This window comes from Gasterosteus aculeatus, chromosome 3, assembly GCF_964276395.1.
Source record: "Gasterosteus aculeatus chromosome 3, fGasAcu3.hap1.1, whole genome shotgun sequence".
Classification (NCBI taxonomy): domain Eukaryota; kingdom Metazoa; phylum Chordata; class Actinopteri; order Perciformes; family Gasterosteidae; genus Gasterosteus; species Gasterosteus aculeatus.
In genome coordinates, this window is record NC_135690.1 from 4,334,399 (window position 1) to 4,356,632 (window position 22,234).

Below are 22,234 nucleotides of genomic sequence, written 5' to 3' on the forward strand. Positions count from 1 at the left end.
ATTGCCATAGACATTGAAGACTGTCCACCAATAAATGTGCCACCAGAGGAGAAACATTGCTGTTTGGTGTATAAAGTTGGAAAGATTTAAGATTGAAGCAGCTTTGTGACTCACCACACTTAGACAAACAAGATGTGTCCGGCCCTTTGCAGTGTGTGCTCTATTTTAAAAGGGATCATCAAAGGGGATGGCACTAACTGGAGCACATAGACCCTGCCAACTAGTCATTTAATATGCTTGGGCTAACAAATGCCCAGTGCTCCCCATGTTTGCAAACGGGCAGGGCGTATTTGCAGGAATCACTCAGCAGGTAGCTCTCGGTATCGAGTGATGTAGTGACACCTCCCTTGTCGGGTGCCAAGAGACCTCTGTCTCCCGGTATCAGACTTGTGGCTGTGTTTCTTTGGCTTGGCTGCTTGTATTTTCAATTATGCAAATTTTCTTAATACTTACTTTTTCAAAGCAGCTTCAGTGAATTAGTTAAATAGTGTATTAATTAGAAGATAGTTCACATATTGATAATGTCCTGCCTGGCCCCCTTAGGGGAGTATTTAAGCTGTAAACCCTGAATCAGTTGTCAAGTGTACTCAATACAACAATTAGATTTTTAAATTGGTAATACTTGCAGACAAATCTCACCAATGCAGTGTTGTGCATTGTCTCGTATTTTTACGGTGGCTTTGAGGGTCAAAACCCAACACTTCCCAAAACCCAATGACGTTTAGCAAAATGCAAAATGAAACATGACATTTCAGGGTGTCAATATGTGTCAATAATTTGTGTTTTTTTGTTGTGAAAGACAACAAATGTATCAATAAAAGAACACATGGTTTCCAGCAGTAAGACACTATGCAACTGTGGACTAGTTTAGATCAGAGTTCCTGAGAGACTCACAGTGTGCATAAGATCAATTCTCCCCTAAGACCCAGAATTAAAAGTCCAAATGGACAATGCAGTTTATTAACATTGTCAAGATTCTAGGGGAAATATGGTCCCAGTTTTTTTATGTTTTCACCTTTCATGGAGGCTTTAACTACAGTAATATTGACTTAAATTGACCCTCAATGGTTGTTTGCAGACAATGTGTTGACCTGACACTCTAATCCCATCCCGTTGTGTTATTTTTGTCACAAGTTCTGCTAATAATGTACATGTGGGGGAAGAGGAGAAACATTTGTTCCAGATTCCTGGGGAGTTCAGGTGAAAACCAATAAGCAAACCATTAGGTGTTTGTTGAACCTGCGGAGCGGCCTGAAAAGTTCAGGGTTTGAGAGTTTGTGGAAGGCTTTATTTTGTTCTCACAGACACTGAACTGGAACTCAGTTGCCTTCCAGCTAGAGTCACATCAATTACGTGTATCACGTTTAACCTGTGCGTTCCATCATCTTAAATCCCAGTGAAATGAAACGCACACTGTATGTAAAGTCATTGGCTCGGCAACCAACACACAAAAAGGATGGATGCGCATAAAACATTGCCCACTGCACCAGCAAGACGGCAAGGTCAAACAGAGCGCCCCCCCCCCTTTAATGCACAAAGTACGCAGTGCAAACAGTACTAACATGCAATTTATTTATTTATGACATTGTCAGAACCTTCACTATATTAATCCTCACTCATTTTAATCCAAACACAGTGGGGGAATGTGGACACAAATTCAAACCGCTACTTTGTTCACCGCTGCCTTCCTCGTCTTGGCACACGTGTGACTGCAGGGCAGCAAAGCGTGAGCCTGTGTTCGCTGACAATAAACCAACAGGAGTGTTAATCCTGCCATCGCTGGTGTTGTTTCATCAGAATCCATCACAGTTTGAGTGTTTGTATCTTTTGGTTTTTAGCGGGCACAGTTTGTTGCACTGGGTGGGTCTCAACTCTTGCTTTGAATCCTAAATGATAATAATACAAAAGGATTATTATCTTTTAAATATCACAGAAGCGGCTGAGAATCTTGTTAGAGGGTTATGTTTAATTTGCTATTCATTTTCAGGGTTTGTACCGTAGTCAATCTATGGTTCATGCACATACATTTATATACTTAAAAAAGTACCTACTTTTATAGTTTGAAATACGATTTGTGTGTTGACCTGCGTCGGAGTCCAAAATAGACGGTGTCTTTGTGCTGTTTCTCTTTTCATATTTTATCTCTGGGCATATTTCCAATAACGTACTGCTTTTCCGTTCTCCTTCCACCTGCTGTTTATTCGTCCACTCTCCACATCCCTTGCCCCCCCCCCCCCCCCCTTTTTCTCCTTCTCCTCAACACTCACCATCTTTTATCCTTCCATTCATGTTTATTTTCATTCCTTCCTCCCTCCCTCCTCCTCAGGATCCAGATTTATTTTGCTGCAGGGGAGCCAGCTGGATGCCTCAGACTGGCTGAACCCAGCACAGATCTTGTTGTACTACCAGCAGAATGCCAGTGGGCTCTGGGTTGGTGAGCTGTGCGGACGACGCCTCTTGGACCCGTGTGAGCACCAGTGTGACCCTGAGACAGGTGAGCCCTAGGACGTGACATAAACAAGGGGCAGTTCTGTCTCGTACCATGATGGTAACCGTGGAAACCTTTGGGATTTTGGTGAAATAAGCAGGGTCTTATTACTCTCTGACTTGACTAGCGTCTGTTGTCAAATCCACAGAAAACACAGTGAAGCTAAAGTCGGTGCAACGTTGGCTTATTTTTTATGCTTGCAACTCGACCATGCAGTGAACATGCAGCAGTCTTACCCTCTCAACCTATTTCTTATGTCCTTAGAGATATTTATTTTTGTGGTTGTGTGTTAGCTTTATTCTATAACAGTTATTTTACATGTTTAACCTCCATCATGAAGAAAATGTAGCACCGGCCAATAACATGAATGTTGCACTCATAAGGGCTCTGTGACCAAATAGTGTGCTTTCGTTCCCCATTTCATTGCCTACACACACGATAGAGCAATTCTTTTGTTGGTCTAAATCTGTAAAAAAAAAAAATTTATTTGTAGTGACAGCTAAGCAAGAAGCAAAGCGCCTCATGGGATCGAGATGAAAAAATGAATGAAAGAAAACGTAACAGAAAAAGATGTCATAGCCCTCCACAGGCATGTCGCAGGGGGACGTTTCTACAGCGATGAAATACAGTAACTCTACAAAATGTAACGCTTTTAAAATGACAATGACTCAGTTTGACCCCATTAGGAGTCAAGGAAAAAATATGCATTATGTACAGTTGTGGTCAAAAGTTTACATACACTTGTAAAGAACATAATGTCATGGCTCTCTTGAGTTTCCAGTTATTTCTACAAGTCAGATTTTTCTCTGATAGAGTGATTAGAACTCTATTAGAACTCTATCTTTGTCACAAAAAACATTCATGAAGTTTGGTTCTTTTATGTCTTTATTATGGGTTAACAGAAAAAGTAATCAAATCTGCTGGGTCAAAAATATACATACGGCAGTGCTAATATTTGGTTACATGTCCCTTGGCCATTTTCACTTCAATTCGGCGCTTTTGGTAGCCATGCACAAGCTTCTGGCACGCTTCTCGATGAATCTTTGACCACTCCTCTTGACAGAATTGGTGCAGTTCAGTTAAATTTGATGGCTTTCTGACATGGACTTGTTTCTTCAGCATTTTCCACATGTTCTCAATGGGATTTAAGTCAGGACTTTGGGAAGGCCATTCTAAAACCCTAATTCTAGCCTGATTTAGCCATTCTATTACCACTTTTGATGTGTTGACCCAACCTTTGGGCTGATGATTTTAGGTTATCTTTTTAATTTGAAGATAATCCTCATTCTTCATTATCCCATCACTATCTGTAGAGCACCAGTTCCATTGGCAGCAAAACAGCCCCACAGCATAATACTACCACCACCGTGCTTGACGGTAGGCATGGTGTTCTTGGGGTTAAAGGCCTCACCTTTTCTCCTCCAGACATATTGCTGGGCATTGTGGCCAAACAGCTCGATTTTTGTTTGGTCTGACCACAGAACTTTCCTCCAGAAGGTCCTATCTTTGTCCATGTGATCAGCAGCAAACTTCTGTCGAGCTTTTAGTTGCCGCTTTTCTTCCTTCTTGCACGGCCGCCTCTCAGTCCATGGAAATGCAAAACATGCTTGACTGTGGACACTGACACCTGCCTTCCAGCAGCTTCTAATTCTTGGCAGATCTGCGTTTTGGTGGTTCTCGGTTGACTCTTCACCCTCCTGACCAATTTTCTATCAGCAGCAAGTGATAGCTTGCGTTTTCTTCCTGATCGTGGCAGTGACAAAACAGTGCCATGCACTTTATACTCACAAACAATTGTTTGCACTGTTGCTCTTGGGACATGCAGCTGCTTTGAAATGGCTTCCAGTGACTTTCCTGACTTGTTCAAGTCAATGATTCGCTTTTTCTGATCCATGCTGAGCTCCTTTGACTTCCCCATTGTAGCGTTTGTATCCAATGAGCCCTATTTAAATGGCCTCAGAGTCACCAGCTGTAGTCGCTCATATCACTCACAAGAAGTTAAGAGGCCATGCTATGAAGCTCATTTCATTGACACAACTTTCTAAGTCACCGAAATTGCTAACTCATGTTGCTGTATGTATATTTTTGACCCAGCAGATATGATCACTTTTTCTGTTAAACCATAATAAAGTCATAAAAGAACCAAACTTCATGAATGTTTTTTCTGACAAAGAAGTATCTGTTCTAATCACTCTATCAGAAAAATCAGACTTAGACGTAGAAATAACTGGAAACTCAAGAGAGCCATGACATTATGTTCTTAACAAGTGTATGTAAACTTTTGACCACAACTGTATACTATATCAACCGTAGTCAACTATAGTTATCCAACATTTTCATAAATTAGAAATAGTGTGTGTATATGTATCAGCTCCTTCTTCTTTCCTGAAAAACAAATCAGTATAGTCTCCATTATTCTGCTGAGGAACAGACAAAGTGAACCAAAAGTATCACCTCCATTTTTTTTTTTTTTTTTGGTAGAACTAAAAGGACTACTTTCCAAGAAAGTAACCGGCTCCTTTTGCCTGTGGTCTGTTTCCATAGCAATCTGAAGAATTACAAATCTCAGGCAGTTTATTCTGCTGACAAATGGAAAAGCAACAGGGCTGATCTTGGCTGTGGCGTGAGCTCACTATCTGTTATTTAGCCACTCCCTGTGTCTCTGGGGGATAGCAGTTTTAGTTTTTCTGAGCAAAATTTATGAAAATCTTAAAGGATGAGGATTAAAGATTAATTATAGGAGATAGAGTTGAATGCGTTTGTCTCTAGCCACTGAAGTGGAAACTAATTCGGAGGTTTGTAAAGGTCGAGGAGTAAATGCCAAAATGTGATCCTCTCTCAAATCTCCTTCTAGTGTAAAATCGTGGCCCAATTGTTTTTGCCCAGGTTGATGAAATCAAATTTAAATCCATCAGATTGTTTACTCGAAGAGCAACAGTCCAGTTTAATTTCACAACATAAAGAACACAATGAGGTCCCAGCAACTGTTTTGGTGAAAAACACATTAATTCGTAATACTTAACAGGAAAGCAAACATGAGATATCCCAGGAAGAAAATCAAATAGCATATCCAATAGACGAAACTGAGTAATTATTGCATCAGCACAACCACAGTCAAAGCGTCCAAATTATAGTTTGATTACCATTCAACTCATAAAAGCCTCCCATTATTTTTGATGGCAACATCTGGTGGGTTATCCTAGCAAAATAAATTGTAAATGTGCATTTTACTGTGACAAATGAAAATATATTGTCAAATAGCCCTATGCTCAGTTCCATCCAATGTACCTGTACTGCTCTGTACCTCCCCAACTTTGCACATCCGACATGGCTCTTCCGGCTCTCTCTGCTCACCGACGGGTAAAAAGACAGCTGACCGGGCTGAGAAAACCGTCCAGTTGTGAAGTTGAATCACTTCCGAGCTTCTCCACTTCTTGATTCAGTTTAGTTTCACTCATTCCTTTTGACACATATTAGATTAGATAAGATTCAACTTTATTGTCATTGCACAGGGTACAAGTACTGAGGCAACGAAATGCAGTTTAACATCCAACCAGAAATGCAAAACAGCAAAAAGTGCAGAGTATGTGCATATGTAAAGTGTAATAAGTGAATAAATAGATATGTACAGTAAGAAATAGTTATGCAATGTGAACAGTAAGAAATGGATTTCCAATAACAGTGCAAATGTTCAGTGGCTGGAGGAGGGTGTGGCAGTCATGCCTGTTTATTAAAAGTTTTATATCAAATTGCATCAAATATTGGACTCAATACTTCTGTTAGCAGACGTGCATCGTGGTACATTTCCACTGTTCCCGCTGCATCCGGTCTGAGCGGATACATGCTAATTTGCTCAGGCACCAGGTGAGAACCGCATAAGAGCACGGCCGCAATTTGTAATTTCAAAAAGGATCTTGGCTGTTTAGAAGTGGGTTTGTATGAGCCACTGCTCCATAGTCAGTGTTCTAGCTGCAATAGACAGGCTTGGAAGAAGCAGACTGAAGGATCATCAGGAGATGTGACGCAGGCAGCTGTAAAGCGTATTCAAGACATCTGAAATCAATATCTTTGAGGTGTATGCTATATTTCAAGTAGTCTAGTGCATCACCATACCACCACATAGCCCTTTGGGGCAACTGGATCTGTGATATCCTTTGTCATAAACAGTCATTTTACCATGCAGAACACCATGGGAGGGGAGGGTGTCAATGACTGATTAACATAGAGGAAATTAAATTCTTACACCACGTCACCCAAAATTCTTATTTAGGTGTTGTGACAAGATTGCTTGTATATGCTATTGGCCAGAGATGACCTGCAACCTGGCTGAGAGATGCTATGTGCTAGGACGGCTCAATTCTAATCTACAGCCATTGTCATGCCATTCAATCAAGATATTAGAGAATGTGCAAGAGAACAGACGAGAAACAAAAATGTAAATGTAATGTAAAAAAAGTTAATGAGCTTTTATGTATGATTATTCATTGGTTTTACAGATAACTTTATTTTAATTTGTTATACTTGCATTGAAACCAAGTGGATCTCCCTGAAGTGAAATGAAACCACCAAAACTCTTTACGCCAAATTAAAAAAACGCACAATTTGCAAAATATTCTGGCTAATTTGTAGATCTTTGCATCAAAATAATACTTAGATTGAGCTTGTTCATCACTTGAAAAATTTAGTTTTTTCCCATCTACTCGTTGTATAAACAATTACATTATATTGTCATTAGGGCAGTGGTTCTCAACGGGGCGCGAGGGGCTGGGAGAAATGCTGGGAGCAGTGTGCTGCTGTGAAGCACTGGGGTGAAGCACTGGGGCTTCAGTGTCTTGCTCAAGGACACTGAGACATGCAAACTATGAAGAGAACACGGATCGAACCGCACTGTAAAACATCACAGCCCTGTTTCGTTATGTCCACTTACTTGTCTATTTACTTATGTCTCTTTAACTCAAAGAGCTCTGACAAGTGTTAGACAAGTTTTAGATTTGAACTTAACTATTCAAGTTAAAACTTGACATAGAGTCACCAAATGTTTTTATTTCAATAATATTCAGCATGGACCACTTTGTTTCGTTTTGTTGGGGCGGGGGGCCAGAACATTTTTCTTCCTCCAAAGTGGGGCCCCACAGAAAAAGTTTGAGAACCACTGCATTAGGGCAAGTTAACGTGATATTATCGCATTATTTTATCAAAAATTAACGCATATTTTTTAAATTCCATTACTCTCAAAGTCCGTCATTGGTTCACTGACTCTGAATGCACATACCGACACACCATGCATCACGCGTCTCAGCCAATGACAGCATTTGGGGGCGGACATACCACTGCTGCAGCAGGGGACAGAAAAACTGAAATTCTGTGGACATTTTCATTTCAAATCTCTTCCAGACAATGGAGTGGATGGCATCAAAGTTATTAATAACCTGCATCACTTAATGTATTGAAGCCTAAATTTTTTTTCATTTAGGTCGTTGATATATATATATATATATATATATTTATTTTATTAAACCTATGAACTGGTGTCTCTTTCAATATAATTCATTGCTTTGCTGCCAGTTGTCATGTCACATTCACATAAAGGTAATAGCATAGAAAAGAGTAACAGTACTTTTATGAATGATACAGAGAATTGTAATTGTTTATTTCAAACAATTATTTTCTTAAATTCTTAAATTTCTTAATATTTCAATAGGCCCCGTGTTTATCTGGTCCAGCTTCCTCCGATACATACAGATGGAATTTTGTGCATGTGTAGCTACTGTACACACTGCTTTATTCAAGCTACACAGCATATTATTCAAAGTCCAAATGATGAGAGCACCATGCTGATAAAACAGAATTGCAGAACTCTGTGGTGTTTAACAAGCTCTTTATAACTCTCTCCCTGCCAGTGAATAGATTTTTTTCTTCCCTGAATCCACTATGCCTGTAAAACAGAATAATACAATGCCTGTCCTTGTTTTAACAAGTCCTTTAAAAGTCCTCATCTCTGCAACTAACTCTCTCAAACTCATTTTTTTCCTTCTATTTGAATGTTCAGAGAACGTCAAAACGTTAATTTTAATGATGTTCTGTCATAAATAAGTTCTTAATGGTTTTTTTAAGTTATGATCTGACATTTTTTTTTGTTAAAGTACGGCGCTTATTATGACACGTCTTGCTCCCCATGGAGGCGTTGACAGCCTCGCCAGCAAAACTGGCTCCTCGCTTATAAAAATAGCTTTGGCTTGAGGACTAAAAGAAAAAAACTGGCTGAGAGAAAAAATACTTTAAATTAGTTCTTTTGTGACAAATACCCCTTTTTTCTTCTCAACAAATAAAAACTCAACCTAGAGTTTTTTCCTCCATCATTTCTTGACTGATTCTACAATCCAGAAGGTATACTTCATTCATGGAAACCAAAATACTTATCCAGAATGAACCATTTCAGTGGATCTTGGAAAATCGGCGCCAGTATTCACTGAGGGAAAAGTTTCCCATTTCTTGGTTTGCATCCATTATACGGCGGCCCAACACTCCCTCGCGGGGAATGCCGACTGAGCCCAGGGACCTTTAAATGAATCAAAACTCCAGGGCTGGGGTGTCTCCCACTCGCCTTTCTTGGAGTCCTTTCTGAGACCTGCCCACACACCTAAATCCACACCCTGCCCCCACTCCTGTAGAAAATCATAAATGGGTACAGCAGGACCGGCAAGGTGAGCCATCGGTAATTGTGTTGCATTTTTCACATGGTGCATCTGTAAATACACATTTCTGTGTATACGTGCACGTATGTACATAAATGTGTGTGTGTGTGTGTGTGTGTGTGTGTGTGTGTGTGTCACTGCGAGTGAGTTTGGGATTTCAATGGTGCTGTTCATGGCGTAAATCCAATCCTCATTTCTGCAGCAGGAGATAATGATGGATGGAAGCGGTAATGCGCAGCAATGATATCTTTGTGGCATAAAGACACTGGAGGTTTCAGCTAACAACCTTATTTGGAGAGAAGAGGAGTGACGTAGAGATGTCGTACACGGTTCTGGTAGTGACAGAGACCGGTCAATCACGTTCAGTCTATTTGACTGTAATAAAGAAGACTAAAAAGTAGATGCTTCACAGGCTAGTTCCACTCCATAGTTTGACACAAAATGCCCTGCTTCCTGCACCATACCAAACGTATAGTGGATCAGCATGCGGATATCTGCTTGATGGGCGTGGTCATTTTGCCACAACAGTATGTGGAGAGAAAGCATACTTCTGCGCATTGAATGCTCCCCACGCAATGGAACAAGGTTTCTGCGCTATTTAAAGGCAATGTTTAAATTATTCTCAGTCTCGTTGCACAAAACCCCCTCCTGGTGTGTGTGTCTGTTTGTGTCAAAAGGTCACAAAAAACAGGTAGGGGAAGCAATGAAAAGCAAGTTTGGAGCTCAGCGCCTGCATATTTACCATTTAAGGGATGTAACACCTTGCGAGTGTAGACTAGGTTTGGCCTTGAGTGGAGGGAGCGCAGAGCGCAATGAAACAGCAATTGAAAGCAAGGCGAGGCGTTGGGTCTTTTTCAGCTGGCTTTGCAACAAATCTAAATGAATCCCATCATGTCATTGCTTGTCTTTATTTTATTCACCCTGGACACAATTTACACCGTGAGTCAAATTGTGAAATGAACTTCCCAGAGTCTGGCATTTCTATAGCATCAGCACATTGAACAAGTCAGAAGTAAGTCTGTACAACAACTGTGACGGATATCTCAGTTTTAATGACAAATAAATTGCGCTCACCTTTTTTGGCTTTATGGACCATCAAGCAAATCAGCCCAGTCTCACAAGTCAGCTGATTTCATGGCCAGATTCCGACTGGTGATATTCTGATTGTAAGTTAAACTTGATTTATTACAAGCCTAGAAGTGCTGCCCAGCTGCCAGCTAGGCAGCACTGCTTGCACCAGTACTTGTTACAGTACTACAGTCATAACGCTGGACATTACACACTGCACTTCAATATGACCTTTCTCACCCAGAAGGAAGCCATGTACCCATTTGACTTTGACATATTGGCTACTACAAGATTGTTGCAGCTGCTGTCAAGACTGAAAAAGTAAATCAAAGTGCTTTTTTCCACACCCTTCGTCATCCCCCTACATCGGCTAAGCAGCTCAACTAATTGAAGCACTCAATGTTTTGTGTTGTTAGCTCAAAATGAAGAAGAAGACAAGCTGATGTTGGATGTTTGTAGAGCTTTTTTATTTTACCCGACCCAGTCAGCTGTCATGGACAGAACTCAAGAGAAAACAAATCCATTTTGACTCTAACTCTGCCATCAAATCTTGAAAGGCCTTGAAAAGCTGCTTTAGTCATTTCCTTTTAATCCCACTCGAGCGCCACAAAAGAGGCAATCAGCGAGTATGATTTCCTTTTGCCGGGCAGGTACTGACAGCTGACCTTTTTCCATTAACAGTGTTGTATAAGCCCAGGCCGGTGCCCTTCAATTGCCTCCTATTGAGCAGGAGCGGAGCATGTTGTACACGTTACCCCCGAGTAACCCTCTCACCCGCAGGTGAGGCCACATCACTCATACTGAGGAAAGTCGAGGCCAGCGTTTCTCTTGGGTGCTGACGGTGGAACAAAAAGCTGATGCTTTACTGCCGAGCATGCTCTTAATCCACATCCCTCCTACATCCCTGTTCTAGGGGGGGCGTTGGATGCTGTGGCTCTCTCGGAAAAGAAAAAAAAAAAGTTAAAATATTAAGGCTAAGTAAATTAACACATAATTGCATAAACGCATTAATTAGTTAGCACCGACAACTATTTTATCAGGCATTACGTTTTTTTATTTTTTTTTATTGTCAGGGATTCTGAAATAAACACATGAAAAAGAAATTAAAGAGCTGCAAAAGTTAACTATAACCAGTGTCTCCCCTAGATTTCCAACATTGGGGGGGAGTCGTGCAAACGGACACTCAAAATAAGAGTATCTTAACAATGTTGTCTATGTCTGTGAATAATTCAACAAGACCAATTGTTATTTTTAAAGCTAATTAGTCACTGGCTCGGATTACTCATACAGTCAAACCATAGGTCACAGGTTGGTGGGTGGGTTAGGGGGGACAGGGGTATGATGATCAGTATTGGCTTAGTCTTCACGGATCTTAACCAATGAGAGCATTGAGGGGCGGGCCTAAGACTGCTGCAGCACGCTCACAAGAACAAAAACAGAAAAGGAAAGCATGGACATTTTATTTTTGAATCTCTTCCAGATGGCGGAGTTGATGAAACCAAAATGTTATTAATAACCAATAACAAAATCCAGTACAAACATGGTCGTCACAGACTAAAAAGACCCTACACAGTAAATTCCAGCTCTGTAGTGCTGGACCACTTCACTCTAACAGGGACACGTGCTTGTGAACATCAATTATTAATGGATAGAGTATTGATGGATGGCTGATCTGTCACGGTGCGGTTCTCGGTGGACCCCAAAATGCAGAGACAGGAGACAAGATGGTCTTCAAAAGGTTTAATCCTCACAGCAGGATACACAAAAACACAAGGCGCTGGAAAAGGAGGAGACGACGGAGGTTGAGCTGGCTGGGCTGGCGTAGAGCACGGGAGAAGAGAGCCGGGAGCCACGAGTTGCAGCGGGTACGAGCGGGAATACTCTGGCACCGGAGTGACGAGCAGAGCCTGTCTTTATGGCACAAGTGATTAGGTGGGATGGGAACCAGGTGTGTCTCGTTCAGCACCAACCTCGCCCTCCGCCGTCTCCTACTGCCAGGGAAATGGAAGAACACAAAACAACAAGTATCAAAAATCACACCACGACATGATCCCTAATAAAAGACAGGTTTATCCTTGTATCACAAAAAACATTTTTAACTTGAGTGTAACATGTTTTCTATAACAGACCTGTTAATGCCCTGCCAGTGGAAAATAGCTTGTTTTGATTACACTAATGTCTAAATGAGGGTAAACAAGAAATATTTTAATTGCTACTGTGTAAAAGAAAAAAAGCCTCACTAATGAACACATAGTTGAATCTCTGCCTTTCTGTTTGCAGGTGAATGCCTTTGCCTTGATGGCTACATGAAGGACCCGGTCCACAAGCACCTGTGCATCCGCAGTGAGTGGGGGCCCAATCAGGGGTAAGTTATGATAATCACCCCATGATAGAATACTGTTGTTCATTTATCAGGCAGAGAATATTCAGAATGGGACAAATCCATTGTTTAATCATTAAACCATTTAAAAAACGCTTGACGGTGGTATATTGTCAGTATTTCTTAAATAATATTTATCTCATAACAAACCACACTGCCGAAAAAAGAAATATGGTGGAAGGCTGCGACATGTTCACCTCATGGTAATAAATACAGCCTCTTAACGGGTGGTCATCTGTTATCTGTCTGCAGGACAGAGATCCCCATGATTGATGACAAAAAGCCAATGTTTTTGGGCCTCTATCTTCAAATATGTGAGGGTTCTTTTTCAATCCTGACTTAAAAATTGAAGAAAAAAATGATGTCATTAGTGCCATTGACATATGTCGCCTGCAGCTCCTTCTGAATGTACTAGTGAAATTCCTCATTGGTACCAAGAGCGACCAAATCACTCAACATAGCCTCCCTTTAGTGGGTACCAGTCAAATACAGAAAAGGATTTTAAGATTCCTTTATTTGTTTTTTGATCCATTTTATTTGGTTGAAACATGACCTCCTCAGCCCCTACTCACCACTTAGACCCTTCTAATCCTTGTCATTCCAAAGTCTAACTAAAAAATGCATGTCCTGCTGTAAATGCGTTGGAATGCTGAAAGCTAAAAGCTGAAATTGATTTCAAAGAACTGCTGAAAATACAGAAATGTAAAAAAAATTAAATTAAATTTAAGACATCATAAAAATACTGAAATGTAGTAGTAGTAGTAGGAGGAGTGGTTTTTAGTATTAATTGCAGTAGAAATGGTAGTAGTAGTAGCGTTTGTAGTAGTAATATCAGTTGTAGTATTACCAATAGTACTAGTAATAGCAGTATCTGTAGTAATAGTGGTTGTCGTGTTATTGCAGTAGAAATACTATGAGAAGTTTTTTATACTAGTATGAGTTGGAACATCAGTTGTGGTATAACTACTACTATTCTACTACTATTTTTACTATTGTGAGTTATAATAGTAATTTTAGTATTAATAGAAGTAGGAATAGTGTTGGTAAAAGTAGTAGTAGTAGTAGTAGGGGAGGAGGTTAGGAGACACAATGTTTGTCCTTCAAACTAAGAAGTTATTAACTGTTCCCAACCTGATCACAAACATTACAGTAAGAACTTTTCCAACTGAAAAAGGGGTAATCAAACACTAATACAGAAGTGTATGATTAAGTTGTACGTATCTGGTATTATGACATCCAGTACATTCCTCTGATTTGTTTATTAATTTATAAATAATGAACAAGGAACAGGAATATAGATATTAATGTTGAGTGACATCTGCAAACTGACAAGAGCTTTTATTAACCTTTATTACAAATTAAAGCAGCAGAGGCTGAGATATTTAAACTATTTCTATGGCTCAAGCGCCAAGAAATCTGAGAATTACTATTATGCAATCAACAGCATCCTTTTATTACATTTAATTGATTTCAAACCACACTTTGTAATGCAAGCTTGTTGTTATAAATGTATTGGTTTCAAACCGAACAAGATCAGACATTACTGGGAAATCAACAGCGCTACTTTCTTGCTGATCTCACAAAACCCTTCAGAGGCACAGCTTTATTTTGACAGAATGAGAAGTACCAGATCAGATAAAGAGTGATTGCAACTTTCCATCTAAAATTGGAGTGCCTCAAACCCCAAAACACCTCAAGTAATTGCCTAAAAGAGACAGTTGTGTCACAAGCAATAAATCCCATTTGGGCCGATAGTGAGTCAGTAAAGTTTTGAAAGCTTCGTTGCGCTTCTTCGTCTCCTCCTCTTTGGGTGCAAGGTCACTTTTTTTGTATAACAATGATTTTAAGTGATAACTTGATATTGTTTGGTATTAATAAATGCTCCTTCAAGCTATATCAACGCCTAATTGGGTTCACGTCTGCTCGTTAAAAAGTCCTTGACATTTGGCTAACATCATGGACACAGTGCCAACTGCTGGATGACCAGTGTGTATGTGGAGGAGGTGACATGACAATAATCATAAACAAAATTATGACTCAGACAAAAACTATGAAGAGACTCAAGATGCTCAAGACTCAAGGAAGTTACAAAATGATAACAAAGGCCCTATGCTTCTTTTTGTGAAAAGAGAACAAAACACAACATAACATGAATATATTCAGAAAAAAGTCCCTTTGAATTCTGCTGGTACTTTGATATTTTGTAAAATTACTAATCCATCAACATATGACATACACACATTTTTTCATACTGTTACCATGGCACCCATGCCTTTCTAAAATGTTAAAGTGCTTAAGCACCAAGTAAGTTATTTTTATCAAATGGCAACAATATACAGGCTCATAATTAACTGCAATACCAACAAGTTACATAAGTGTTTTATTTATTTTAGTTTTATTTGACGTAAGCACTACCTTCAGTAGCAGTAGCCCCCCCACGCGCGCGCGCGCGCGCACACACATACACACACTCACACGCTATCAGTGGTCCCCCAGCGATTTACACGGTCTCTGTGGTGTCAGCTAAATGTCAAGGACTTTTTACAAATGAAAATTGAATGATTAAAGAATAACTTCAGCGCAAAATGAAATTGTTACTGTTAATTTGTTACCATACTATTCTTCCATTCCATTTGGTACCGGGCCGCACCACAGAAAGAACTACGCGCGACTACTCTCCCCCCCCACCACATTATTCCGCCAGACCTTCTTGACCGTTCCGCCAAATATTGTCTGACATGAAAACGGCCCGTGAGGTAAAAAAGGTTGTGGACCACTGCTTTGGAGGATTTAGGTAATTAGATGAGTATTGAATCAGATCAGGAGTATTGCCCGATAATTACATCTACAGTATTCAAACAAATCTCACACTATCAGGTAAGCCAACAGCAGAATGCGTTTTCGGTCATGCAGTGGATCATTAGTGGATGCAATCGAAGGAAATGTCCATCACATCAGCATCTGCAGCACGCCGTACTCTGGAGCCTATGCTGCCCAAACAATTGTGACAGAGTGTGCTGGATGGGAGGGCCAGGGGGGTAACTTCAATGTTTAATGACCACGGGTCGCGGCGCGGAAAGAGTCCCCGATGTTCTTTTTTAACTTGCAGCGGTGCAGGGGCCTGCTCAGAATGACATCGGGCCCCTGTCACTTCGCCTCCGCTCGCTCTCACTTCGTGAGACAGTTTAGTCCCCGAGCTGCCACTCCCCATTAATCTCCATCATTCTTCCTCTCTCGTAGGCTGCCATGTTCCACTCTCCCTCTCTCTTTCCCTCTCTTTGTGTCTGTTTTTTTCCACCGTCTGCACTCGCTATCACCCCTCACCCCTTGTCCCCCCTCTCTTCTGGTAAATAGATGTGAGCCAAAGTCACTTTGCGAGTCAGCTGCTGTGGAACAAATTTCTCAATCAGCATGTTTACATAGAGCCCTCGTCGTAACGCTGCTGTGATGTGGGGTGTTTCTGTGAGGGCGGGAAAGGACTTGAGTGAGACACTCAAACAAGGCGTCTGATTTTAGGATGGTTCAGAGGAGGAGGAGGACTGGTATACTGAAAAATGAAAAGCCTGCCACCTCTTTGATTTATTCCCCTCCTCTTTTGTATCTTCCTCTGATCTGTTTCCTTTTCTTTTCCTTTTGCTCCTCATGTCAGTCCCTGGCCCTACACCATCTTCCAGCGCGGTTTTGATCTGGTGATGGGAGAACAGCCCTCTGATCGCATTTTCAGGTAAGGGGGAGATATAAGGGGGGTATTATACGCTTGCATTTCCCATAGCAAAACATAAATATAAAATTGCAGTCAAGTAGGTTTTTGTGATTCCGCCAGACTGCAGCTTCGTTTTTTCTCCTCATGATTACGGGGAGGAATGTGAGCTGCAGAGAGGCTGTCAGTTTCAGAGGTGTAGTTTAATGGAATGAGCCATAATAGATATTTTTTTAGGACAAGCACAGACACTTTTTTTCTCTCTGGTCAGATTATCATTGTGTTCTGATTAATCTTCAAGCAACACGTTTGTGAAATTGATTGGAAAAAGAAACTTAAATTCGAAAGGCAGGGGGTAATGAAAAGATAATAACTTTTTTGAAAGTATGTCATTGTCCTTATGATGGCAGTAACGTTTGCATATTTCAGGTCTCAACTTGTTTTTTTCCTTAATTCAATTCTTACTTGCCCTTACATAAATGCTTTGCATATATTGTTGAGGTATGAGACGTTTTCTGAAGGACTTCTGTTGTTTGGAAACACTTCTGTATTGTCCAGAGGAACCGCCAGAATCAGCCCAATATCTGTAGTAGGTCCACAACGAGATGGAGAATGTCATGTAAATGGAGATCTTAGCTTTAATATGACAGCGGTTGTTTCACCATCGGCCGTTTTTGCTAACCGTAGATAGATACTGTAAGCTACTTAGTTGCCTCTGTGTAAAATGCTCTTGGGGAAGCAGCAATGCGGTGGAATAGTCCAGGCGTTTCAATTTCTGAAGGTAAGAACGGAAGGAGCGCATCTATAATGTGCTTACGTTGACAATGGGAGAGGCAATAAAGAGTTTTCCGTCTCGGTTCAGACTCTTCGTTATTATTTCATTACATTTCATATTCAGCTCTATCCTCTTTCCGTGTACCTCAAACAGTGCTTTCGATTTCCCAGGAGACTGCAACACGGCTGTACAGTGAAAGATCATGAGGATCCAATGAAAACGCCGATACTATCATTAATCTGCAGGCCTGGCATTGTTCAATTGTGTACTTAATAATGATGAGTTCCAGCTAAAGAACTCGCTGCTTCCACATACTCAGTAACTTTCATCCCGGTGTATGATGACAGTTAATATGCTTTTTAATGGTGCAGGTACACATGGGAGGATGGCCCTTGTTCACAACAGTGGAGCTGTTACAGCTGCTTTTATTCCCCAAATGTATAGGTTTCTTTTACTCGAGACAAAAGTGATCTAACAGAGGATGCACTACTGTCTTCATTATAAGTGTCACAGTGCAGCAGCAAAAACAGAAGTCTACAGCTCCCAATTAAAAAGGAAACCCGCGGAATCCTGGTGCACCGTGGGCAGTCATCTTTACCTCCAGAGTGGACGAAGTCTCCAGGAAGTGCTTAAATACATCACTCGCCATGCTGGGATGTTTATTATTCTCCAAGAGGCCTTTTGCTTCTCCCTCCGTCCGGCCGTGTGCTTTAAAACGTCTCCATCCTCGTGAGGGCTGCCACAGCACAGCCATCCGTCCTCATTTAGCCTCCAAGTTTGGAAGTTGGCTAGGCGACCAAAGACGGACCTTGGACATGGGCGAGTGCTTGGAGAGCCATCGACGTAGGCGCCAGCGCGTTCACCAAAGTGGATATCACGTTAATTACAGAAGCAGAGGAGGCAACAAGAGTCACAGCAGTACAAGGACCGTAAAATGCAACAAAGCAGACTCTATTGTATGAGTCACAGCTCCAGTGTTGGAGGAGATGAATGCTGAGCGTCACCATTCAAACACATGCACAGCACAGTGTCCCATGGACAGTGTCCACTGGGGGGAACCCTCTGAGGACCGCAGCCATGTTTTCTAATCAACACTCGTTTTCTCACTGGGACTCTGTTTTCCACCTGCAATTCCTCTCACGGTGGACCAAATAACTCATACGGCAGCACATTTGTCCCTGGTTGTCCATTATAGAAGAGTGCTCGTTAAGTGGCTGCTAATTTGTCCTGCCCTCCGCCATACATACGTCAAACTGCGTCACAGGGAGCCTCAGCCCCAGTCCCACATGAGATGGCGCAATGACTTGCGGTAGAGAGCTTCCAGGAAAACAAACAATGCTGAAATATTTGCGTCGCGAGAAGACTGCAGTGAATGGCCGAGCAGCAGCACTTTGAACCACCAAAAAACTTGCTAAGCAAAGGGAGTAATTGGGCAGATGTAAGTAAGTGTTCCACGACGGTGCAATCAGACTGTAATGCGGCTGGTAATGAATGCACGCTGCCCTTTGCTTATGCTAAGTTAGCAAATTACCAAATGCAAATTGAGCAATTTTACATGGGGGAATGTGTGCAGTCTGCATAAAACACCAAAAGAAAATGCTGTTAACCATTTAATCAACAATTCCCCCTCCAATGTATCACAAGTTTGCATGCATAATTCATCAGTGCTAATAATGTGTTTGATGTTAATCAGTGTTCACTGTCTTAAAGTCTGAGAGTGTGTAAAGATTGATGATACTTTTGATTGATGACTCACAGATAAAGAATCGTGTTAAACCCCTTGTTCCGGATCTCCTTGGTTACAGATTTATAGCCTTGTTTGGTCTCAAGGAGGAGTCCTTTTGGCCTATTTTTTTTCAGTTTCTAATTTGGCATGCATATTTGGCATTAGCTATTAGTATACAGTGTCCTTCTGTAAAAAAAAGGATATTGCTCAAAGGTAGAATAAATAACCTCGAGGCAGCTTCATGTCATAGTTCTAAAGAGAGAGCAGAGAAAACACATTCATCTCTGTATGTAAGTATAGTTTTCCCACAACAGACAAACAACAAACTGCAGTTTTGAGAACAGGATTTTTTTCATTTTGTCAGCTATTTCTACTCAATACAGTAAGTTTGTAAGTAGGCATTTTTGTTTTTTACAACTCTGGAGGGGAGGATGGCTGTCCATCATTTTGGCACGACTGAAACATCTCAACCAATATTGGAATTACAGAGTGCTGCAAGAATGACTCAAACCCAGAAATGAGTCTTCCGGTACCGTCCTCTCGAATTAGATCTTTTATCGTTTTTGTTTGGGTACCAAAAACCCATTTAAAAGAGAAGCGTTAGGTTGTTTAACAGACTGCTCTACAAGATAAAATACACATGTATAAAACACATTTATATTCATATATATATATGCATTCATATAAAATACAAAGCCTAGCTATTCCAACATTAGCTTTTTATTTATGAGCGATGTTGATTTGTGAAAAGGATCTTGCTGAACAAGACATTAAGTATCATAAACATGTGGCTGCACATTTCCTGCAAAAATCCAAGATCTAATGGAAAAATCACGTTGACTTTTGGTCTGATTCTGAATATTACATCGTGTTTCAATAAATGTATTGTATCTGAAGCATTCTATTGCCACAACATTAATGGTGCCCAGAAGAGGGATCCTAAACATTTTGGTGATACCCTTTCATTTCATTTAGCGCCACCAGCAGCTCAACGTTTTACAGTTTAATGCCAGTGTTTGCTTTTAACCCAATTTAGAGATGACTTGATATCTCTCTGTTGATCCCATAACTTTTTATCTAGCGCCCTCATCAGGTGAAATCAACATTAAGTCATTGAACTCAAACTAATGACAGTCTAATTACTCTCCACTGCGCTTTAAGTGCTGATGGGAGATTCTAATGCAAACATACCAACCCAAACCAAACTGACTAAACATCCGCGTGTTAGCAGTATCATTTTTGGGGATTTTTTCCATGAAACATTTTAGTATAAGTACAGTACAGTATAACCTACTGTATACAAACAATAACTTGGTATGAAACGGAACATGGCTTCAGTTTACCAAGTAATCAATATGCCAGGTAATGGCAAAGATGTTCAAAAACAACACAACGTTTACGCTTACCATGTTCCCGACAAGTTGCATCCTGGGTCCAGCTGAGGTAAGCTTGCATAGTCTTGATGTCTTGTCGACTACATTTAAGTTCCTTGTTGCATGCTTTTGCAAAAAGAAATTTGCAAAAACAAAGTCTGAATTTCCAAAATTCACAAGCTTAACTTTCCAAAAATGTACGGAAATGTTCTGCCCTTTTCCAACCCTGGTCATGGTGCCATTTGTTTTGTAACCACGGCCTCCCAATCACCCATTTCGCCCTCTGCAGATTCACGTACACCTTAGGAGAAGGGATGTGGCTGCCGTTGAGCAAGAGCTTTGTCATCCCGCCCGCCGAACTCGCCATCAACCCCTCGGCCAAGTGCAAGACGGACATGACCGTCATGGAGGACGCGGTGGACGTACGGTAAGAAGGCGTTAACCGGTCCACTGTTGCTTTCCCGTAGTGATCTCTCTGACACAATAATAGAAAGCTGCCACAGAAGAAAGGTAGGAATGTTGGTTCAAACTGAAGTATTACCTCTTTCCACTTTGTGTTGCGTTGTTCACGGTGAAGCCTTACAGCGCACACCAAAGTAAATATTGGCTCAATTTTTTCTTGACAATCCTTTTTTTCTTCCATCATCCCCATGAAAACAGTTTAAACCTGGACTGGGCTAATTAATGACTTTCATTCTCACTTAATCAGCACAAATTTTGTTTGTATTTGATATTCTTAAGTGGCCCTGTGAGGTTCGTGCCATGGTCCTTTATCATCCAGCGGGTAATAATACTCCCAACATCTAACACAAAATAAATTATGAAGATGCAGAAAAGGCAAAAATGGATAAATGCAATGAAGAGTATCTCTATTGTTAAGTGGATCCTAACTCCTTCAAAGAAATGGTGCCTTTTGAGCTTCTGGCTTGCAGTTAAGCCGTCTGCGAGCCAAAACAAGGCTGCATTAATAAACTGGACACAGCTGACGGCAGTGACTGAACCGATAAATTCAACCCTTTTTTGCTAACAAAGGGGCGGGGCAGCAGGATGTGGTGTTGCTCGCTCCAAAACTGGTCCAGAAATAGGCTTCTTCTAAGCTGCCACGCATGACAGAGATCAAGTTCACATGGCCTTTTTAAAATAAAATCAATAAATTAGCAGCCTGTGGCACAGTACAGTCATTGTTATCCAGCACATTCCTCAAATCTTTGAATTGTGTTGCCCTAAATATTGATGTGGAGGGCTCCTTGGTAGCCGTGCGGGTTTGTGAGTTTGTGTGTAAACAAAGCATAAGTAATTTTAAACAGCCAGCAGGCGGTGTCCCCTTTGTTTGCAAAAAATAGGTCTCATTGTATAGAAGTATATAAGAAAAAAACTGCTTCTCACTAGAAGTATTCCATCAGTAAACCATGTCAAGATGAGTCTCTAGTCTTCTTCAATATAGCATGCTGTTGATTTAGTAAATTGTTGTCCATTTAGAGTTAGCGACTTAAGGTGCACCTTTACATAAACTCATAACCTTCCAAGAACATAGGTCCTATTTTACTCAGTGGTCAGCATCCTTTAGGGTCACCCAGGGAGTTATGTGACCGCGTGTGGTTGGAAGGGATTACGCTGGAGCAAAGAGCTCTGTGTGAACAGGCTCGGTGCATTATTATAATTAGTGGTGGAGATTTGTATTTTAGTGTATGCTGGTACATGCCCTGTCAACAAGTCAGTGCGCACAACCATGTCAGATCCTGCTCTAATTTGCCCGACGGTTATCTGCCTTGTGAAAACGATGTCAGGTGAAATTAGTCTCGCTCAAATGAATACCCCCATCATCTTTCTCATTAGCATGTTTAAAATAGTTTGCTATGCCACTCGCTCATTTCTGGACCCTCAGTTGACTGAGACAAGTGGTCCCAAATCCAGAGTACGATGAAATGAAATGAATCTGAGGAGCAGCATCCAATGCGACGCCGATTGACAATCCACACACACATTTATATATACACATAAGTATTCACTATGTCAAGTACATAAAAGT

General features: G+C 40.9%; 1 protein-coding gene across 5 annotated transcripts in view; it reads left to right on the plus strand.

The window, feature by feature from the left end:
• astn1 (astrotactin 1) overlaps positions 1-22,234 on the plus strand; it is a 306,692-nt gene that overhangs the window by 103,183 nt on the left and 181,275 nt on the right. For all 5 annotated transcript variants that reach the window (XM_040170931.2, XM_040170935.2, XM_040170929.2 and 2 more), the window contains 4 exons: positions 2,327-2,494; positions 12,532-12,616; positions 16,281-16,355; positions 20,495-20,632. In XM_040170931.2, coding sequence (XP_040026865.2) covers positions 2,327-2,494; positions 12,532-12,616; positions 16,281-16,355; positions 20,495-20,632 — 466 coding nt within the window. The remainder of the gene's footprint in view (positions 1-2,326; positions 2,495-12,531; positions 12,617-16,280; positions 16,356-20,494; positions 20,633-22,234) is intronic.